Raw genomic sequence first — 7,336 nt, 5'->3', positions numbered from 1 at the left:
TTTAAGAGTAGACTCAAAATTTCGCGGGCACTTTTTTGTTTTATGAAGGTTTTTTTTAACAGTTGGCTGATACGAAGATATATTTAGGAAAGAGAAAAAATTCAACTGCCTTGCGGGGAATCGAACCCACGTACTTTCATTTCCCGAGTGAACTCCCTAGACCACTAGACTACCGAGGCGACGAACTCAGCTAAATTTTCTCTTTTTCCTAAATATATTTTCGTATCAGCGAACTTAAAAGAAAAAACAAAAAAAAAAGCGTTCGTATGGATAGCGGAGAGGGACATCATCATCGGACTTTTTGTTTTTCCTGAAATAGCACACGTATGTATCTTCAGATACGTTTAAATTTTCCTCGTAATACATGGACGATTCCAGGCCCGGTCCAGGTGCCTCAAGTGCAAAAGGAACTTCATGAAGAGAATGAGATTCAGTTAAAATTTTCGAGAGGAAACTGTTAGGCAGGCATTTCTAAACAGCAGATAGGGGCCTCAGACAAATCCCTTTGATACTCGTAAGACGATCCTGTGTAGACTATCAATGTACTGGTGTGAGAAATAAAAAAAAAACAAATAACGCCTGGAATTCTGATCTAAAAAGCGATGAGTATAGTCCGCCGACCACGAGATGAATTTTCGCTGCTTCATGTCACGTCGGATGATTTTATTCAATTTTTTTTTTGGTAAAACAATTGCCCATCAAGAAAAGTTCATCAGTGACTGAGCATTCATGATTGGCATGTCCTTCTAGGATAAAATAGAATCGTTTGACGTGACATGACGTGCCGTAGCCAAATCTCATCTCGTGGTAGGAGGACTATACATGTAGTGCCTTTATATTATTTTATTTCGGAAATATTCAACGGATTCTCAAAGTGTTCATTGGGGTTCAATCGCCAACTTTTTTGAGGGGTGTCGCAACATATTGGTCTATGCTCATTCAGTTTTTGAAATGGTTATTTTTCACATTAGGCCAGAGGTTCTCAAACTGTACGCCGTGGTGTCCTGTTGCACCTCCCACCTTTTTTTAGGGATGCCACGGAGTGGTGACCCTGACAAAGGTTTTTCGAAAATATTTTTTGTTAAAAAGCTCTAGGGAGCCGGCGGAGCTTAAGCATTGAATAGGGGGAAAGGGATGCCTCAGGTAGAAAAAATTTGAGAACCCCTGCGTTAGGCTATTCTGGGCAGCCGCAGGTAAACGATGACCAAGTTAAGGGAACCACGGACACCAAAAGTTTAAGAAACTCTGGATTAATTGGACGTGTCATGAGTTAACAAACACACACTCTCTCATAACTTTTTCCATGGAATAATTTCTCCGATTCAGTACACTACTCTATATGCATAATGATGAAAGAAACAGTGATTCTAAGAAAAGAGAAACTACACCATGAAAAGACAATGATTCTGAGAAAGTCACATTTCAACACAAAATTATGCATTATCAACATATAATACCAAAGCCTCCTACATACCAAATCTAGGAGGTTTTGATAGTACACAATATATATTATTGTACAAATATAGAAGACTAATTTCCTCTCTCATTTTCTGAATTTCAGAGCGCTATTGACTAGGGTGGGTCGAAAAAAATGAAATTTTTATTTTCAAATCGCTATAGTGCGGAAAAGTTGCCTCCGTTAATAAGAAGAAAAACGACGTAAAAAATGTTAAAATCGGTTGATATCTTCCGGTCGCGCATCGAACTTGAAGTTTATGGAAATTGATGAAATCGAACATTTTTCTTGAATTTTTTAATATTGGATAAAATTCTATAATCGACACGCAAAAGTTTGTTACGCTTATTTTATGATTCAATAAAGTAAAATAAATTAAAACTTCATTAATATTTTATTGTTTATTTGTCGCGCAACGTGTTCGAAAAACAGGAATTTACCAAATTTTTGCTGGTTTCATTGTGCAGCTTTTCGTCCGTTTTGTCAGAATAAAACAACCCAGAATTCATCACTTGGAGGTGGCTGCACGTCGAGTTCCACCCACACGCAGCCCAATCAACCATCCAAACTAGGCGTGTGCAATTCACACTATATTTGAAAAATAGTTATTACAATTGACTAGAATTCGGTGGTCTGACCTTTGGAAGAAATCAAGCACGACTGATTTTGATAATAGCGTAGATCTGTGATGTAGCTATCTCTATCTCCATGTCACATCCTTTAGCTGAGGCCCTGAACCCTGTGCATGATACAGTACTGTCAGACACACAGATATGGAGATTTTAGTTGAGGAATTGTTTGGTTGGAATCGCTATTAATCCATGAATTTAAAATACTTTTTCTCTTTTTTTTATTAGGGTAGGTGTTTTTCCGTGTATACATTTGATATGAAATGTCAAGGCTCTCCTTAGAAAAGTAAGTGGCGGATTTCCCTTTCACCGTGTTTCAATTTTACAGTGAATCCGATGAACGTTTTGATTGGTATCCACCACTATCCGAAGAATCCGTTCCCCTGTGTTCATAATCCGACGAATCATCGGCAGAACGTCTCTCTCGTTCACATCTGTTTTTGTCCGTCGTGCAGTCATTTACTGGTTTTACGTCATTCTCTTGGAGAGACGGTTTGGTGGCGTACGATTCGACCAGTTCGTTTTCGAGCCGAATCTCTGAAACACTCATCGAGTTGACGCGCAAATAGCTTTCGATGCTTTCGGCCAAACAGTTCTCCGACTGTGGTGACGAGTTACTATGAAGAGGTGTGTCTCTATGGGCGCATGCTGCATTATTTTTGCTGCATAACAACAGCGTCATCGCCGACGATAAAGGCTGAGAAGCAGTACAGCCGTTATGCCTCACTGAATCTCCATCTCTCATCTTGTACCTCTTCATTTTCCAATTCTTTTTAGCTTCCAAGAATGTCATGGGCGTCTTACCTAGCACCCCAGCCTGATCGGTGCAGCTCGATTGATCGGGCCGGCTTTGCTTTGGAATAGGTAGCTCATGCTTTTCGAGTCTATTTGTTTCTGGAATTGTCCCATTCAGCTTATGACTATCACGTTCGTTACAAAAACTTTCACTGGAGTAATCAATATCGGACACATCGGCGACAGAGAATTGCTTCGTGATCGTCTTACGCGGACTCTTCGCCAGATTTCGAGATCGAAGGATGGTTACGACTGCTTCAAGGCTCTCGATTTTCTCTTTCATCTTCTGAAGCTCAACCTCTTTCTCTTGAACTTTAGACTGTAGAACTTCACACTAAGAAAATCAAATTTAAAGATTACGACACGAATCGAGTTTACCAATTTTCAATAAAAATTTTATTTTGTAATGTATTGGCTTTTGTAAATTATGTTGGCTGCATATGTGTATCTGGTATCAAAGTATTCACTTAAACCTTCAGCTTCTTCAGGCGCTGATCATACGCCGATTTGGACAACATCCCCCCCCCCCTATGCCTGGATACGGCAAATATAGCACGGTGGAGTGATGCTGCAAAATTAAATTTTAACGATGAAATAGATGAAAAATTATCAATGTTTAAATTTCCAAGTGATTCTATTGAGAACCACAGATTTTCGTCTCAATCTTGACGGAAGTGGCAAAACAAGCCGGTATGATAAAATCTCGAGTAAGGTATGGTAAAATCTCATCATATGTGTATCTTGTATCAAAGTATTCACTTAAACCTTCAGCTTCTTCAGGCGCCACCTATCTTTCAGATGACGAAAAATTCTATCGTAGAGGTAGGCACACAAATATTGGTGCTTCATTAAAATATTTCGTCCAATTTTTTCGTATCTAAGCGCAGTCAAAAGTTAACGTCAGCAAAAATTTTTCTTTTTTTTTCCAGGACATCCCTCAAATGCGGTCACCTCTCTTTTAAAGCCAAATAATAATATATCCTTTTATGACAAAAAATATGCATTTCAAATTCCTGATTAACGGTCACCCCTCTTTTACGGAAGAATTTTTTTGTGTCCGCAACAGGGAGGTTTAACTGAAGATTGACTGCAAAGCGTGGGGGTATTAATCCCTAATTATCGTTCACATGCCAAAAATGGTCGAAGTAAAATAAAAAATGGTAGGTACTTTTTTTTCCGATTCACTCTGGAATAAAATAATTATGCAATTTCAAGCGACATAATGCAAATATTAAATAGCTTCGAATTTCTCACCCTTGCAATAAGTTGCCAGACAGTTCTTCCCGGCACCTACGAATTAAAGCATAATAATAATTATTTTTTTTTCTCTTATACGAATCCGCTAAGAAAATAAAATGGTCATTCGCAGCATCGAACAGATGTAATGAGTCATTCTTGCGCAGATCAAATTACGTGGTGAATTTTCTATTATTTCGAACTCACTTTGTTGGCGTTCTTGAGCTCTTCGATCATAGCTTTTATTTCTGACATTTCTCGCCCTAAAAAATAAGTGCGCCGTTTTAAAAGTCGTTGCTCGTCGTAAATCATACAGACGAAAAAAAAATGTAGGGTAAGCGACTCACAAAGAAATAAAAGCAGCGTCCTAAGTTTTGTGCAAAAACAAAAATGTCTTCATAACATAAATCTCGAAAGATCTCCCTTCGCATATATTTTTTGTTACCTTTGTGGTCGTCTTTATTGCCGCCATTGTTTGTTCCTTCCATTGACGACTGAGAGCTCCGAAGCAAGGCGTCTACGCTGTAAGCTCGCTGAGCTTGTAAGCTGGTCTTCATCCTTTCACGTACAACGCGTGTAAAAAGAAACAAAAAAATATTCAAAGTCTGAAGTTTTCGGTTGCAATGGAAATTTTGTAAAAAAAAAATTTCATTTTTCGATATGGGAAAAATCTACGTTGTTTAAACGATCGGTTTAATTTTACATGCTGTTCCGATTAACCGGGTAGTTAATCGATCAATCGCAGTTAAAGATTTTAGTTGAGTTAATCGATTCGATCATCAATCCAATTTAAACTTTTTATAAAAGTTCACAATTTATTTTGATTTATTTGATGAAATCGATTATATATTTTAAATTATATTCTTAAATATAAAATTTCAGATAAGTGACCATATTTAAATATATTTGAATCCATGTTTTGATCAAATTTTTTTCGATATAGGTGAGATACAAGTCGATTCAATGAAAACTGGTGATTATTTTAGTTTAAAATTGGGTATGATAAAGGTTTTAGAAGACAAGACAAAAATTTGTTGCCCCTAATGTAAACAGAGGTTTCCTTATTTGGGAAACATCCCCCCCCCCCCCCCAGTACCATTTGGGAGCAGTTTCTAGGGAAGAAAAGTAACAGTATTCTTCAGATCGAAAGTACAGTAGTTTCAAAATCCGTGACAAACCTAAAGTGACTGAATATTTAAAAAAAAAGACACAAGATCCTAGTGAAGACATTTCCGGATTGTTCAGCATTACTTCAATTTTGCAACCAAAATTTCTTAATCTATTCCAATGTTTGTTTACATGCAGCGAATATTTGATTGAATAAAAATTTTGCAGCATTAATTGATAAGAAGAAAAAAGTTTTCTAATGATTTTGTTATAATGTAATGACATTTGAAAATATTCGATTAATCAGTCAATTGATATGTTAAAATTTTTTGACCAACCAGTTAGAATTTTTAATCGATTCGTCGCTTTATTGATAACTCAGTTGTGGAGAAACCATAAGGCACAAGAGAAAAACCAGGGTAAAAGAACATGATAACGTAATTCCGTCTACGGAACCGGTTTTTGAGTGAAAGGAAAGCTTACGTTTCTCTATTTCATTTTTTTGTCATTGAGGAAAAAGAAAGGTTACGTCATTTCCTTTTCACTTTTTCTGACGTGCATTTGAAAATCGCACCCTCCCTAAAGAAGTTTCAGTTCAAAAAATTTCACTTGGAAAGTAGTGTGAATTTTCGAATGATTTTTTTATGGTAGCGTATGATTGTATATGTTTATACTATATGAAGGGTCGGGGAGAAAAAAAAAAAAGAGTCTATTTTTTGACGAAAATGATTTAATGGTGCCATCTGTTGATTTAATGGTGGTTTATGAGGTACTATCGATATCTAGAATGCGTAAGGGGGGAATAACAATGATTGTCCCCCTTAAAAACACATTCTAAAGAACCAGTAGTAAAACTCAGAATAGGGAATAATCTCTTTTACAAAAAATAAGAAAATTGAGACTCATCGGTTTCCCCCCCGACCCTTCATGCTTATATATTCATGCCAGGGTCGTAAAAAGTCAACCTCGTTTATAAGGACGAAATTTCGAGGTCTAATCATCAATTATTAATGTCGTTATAACCAAGTTTGACTATGAGTAAAGTTCATGAACGAACTGTTTACTTAAATATTATAAACAATTTCAAACTTTACATTTGTGTTTTCAAATATTTATACTACATGATACCCTATATGTATGATTTTTTACAAGGAAACGCATTTTAAAATTCTTAATAACATTCATAAAATGATTATATATACATTAAGAATAATAGTATTTATTATTAGGTAACAAAAAAATTTTGATTCATGTGTTTAGTGAACCCCGATTTAACTTTCTCGATTTTTTAGATCCCTGTTCCAACATAGTCAGTATTAGACTTACCTAGTTTTAGCTTGAGCTTCTAACGCGGCTTTGGCTTCAGGATATTCAATCAGTGCCTAGAGGAGGAAAAATAAAACAGTTTTGATTTATACGTAAATTGGGTATTTGTGTGTGAATGGGTTGCACTTTTTGACTGAAGTTCGCCAGCAGTGATTATCACGGACCCATTGTTGAAGAATACAGGTCTAGCGTACTCTCCCGGATTCGAGAGGACAGTGATCTGATTCCCTGCATTAGTACAGTAAAATCTCTCTTTTGCGGACACCACCGGGACAAAAAAATTCATCCGTTAAAGAGGGGTAACGGTTAATCATGGGTTTGAAATGCATACTTTTATTACACAAGGGGAAATGTTCATTTGGGTGTAAAACAGGGGTGGCCGCATCTGAGGGATGTCCGTTAAGACGAGTCTTACTGTATTTTCCTTCAGGGAAAAAAATTCATATTCACATTGAGTGCTTCTCATTTTATTTAAATTTTATTTGAAAAGTATGAGAAAACTAAAAAGCTTTCCAATTCTAAATTTTGGTGATTTTTTTTCTTTTCAACTCAATGGGTATCATAATTGCAACGAAGAATGGCTGATTCATAAAAATAGTAGTTCTGCTCAATACTTTATCCAAACACTTCCCAATGTTAGATATTTAAATTTACTGTTTTTCAACAAGGGGGTAAAAAACGGGAGGGGAAGTTATTTTTTCTACTCACCGTCATTAAATCTTTGCGCGAGAGGCAAAGTAACTCCGAGTAGCCAACTGACCGTACATCTGCCGTACGCCTGAAAAAT

At 36.5% G+C, this 7,336-nt stretch overlaps 1 protein-coding gene across 1 annotated transcript in view; it reads right to left on the bottom strand.

Moving 5' to 3' along the window:
• Window positions 1-1,913: 1,913 nt before the first annotated feature.
• The window catches only part of LOC149069446 (uncharacterized), a 70,907-nt gene continuing 65,484 nt past the window's right edge, over window positions 1,914-7,336 (bottom strand). The window contains exons 19-24 of the mRNA XM_089250063.1: window positions 7,258-7,327; window positions 6,550-6,605; window positions 4,562-4,674; window positions 4,324-4,379; window positions 4,135-4,170; window positions 1,914-3,214 (exon numbers count right to left, since the gene is read on the bottom strand). Of these exons, the coding sequence (XP_089106189.1) occupies window positions 2,408-3,214; window positions 4,135-4,170; window positions 4,324-4,379; window positions 4,562-4,674; window positions 6,550-6,605; window positions 7,258-7,327 (1,138 nt within the window). The 3' untranslated portion in view covers window positions 1,914-2,407. The remainder of the gene's footprint in view (window positions 3,215-4,134; window positions 4,171-4,323; window positions 4,380-4,561; window positions 4,675-6,549; window positions 6,606-7,257; window positions 7,328-7,336) is intronic.

Source organism: Pholcus phalangioides, unplaced genomic scaffold (assembly GCF_987345545.1).
Source record: "Pholcus phalangioides strain wild (caught in Gottingen) unplaced genomic scaffold, Ppha-v1.0 ptg000022l_1, whole genome shotgun sequence".
Lineage (NCBI taxonomy): Eukaryota > Metazoa > Arthropoda > Arachnida > Araneae > Pholcidae > Pholcus > Pholcus phalangioides.
Note: the sequence above shows the minus strand (reverse complement) of the source record. Positions and strands in the feature narration are given on the sequence as shown.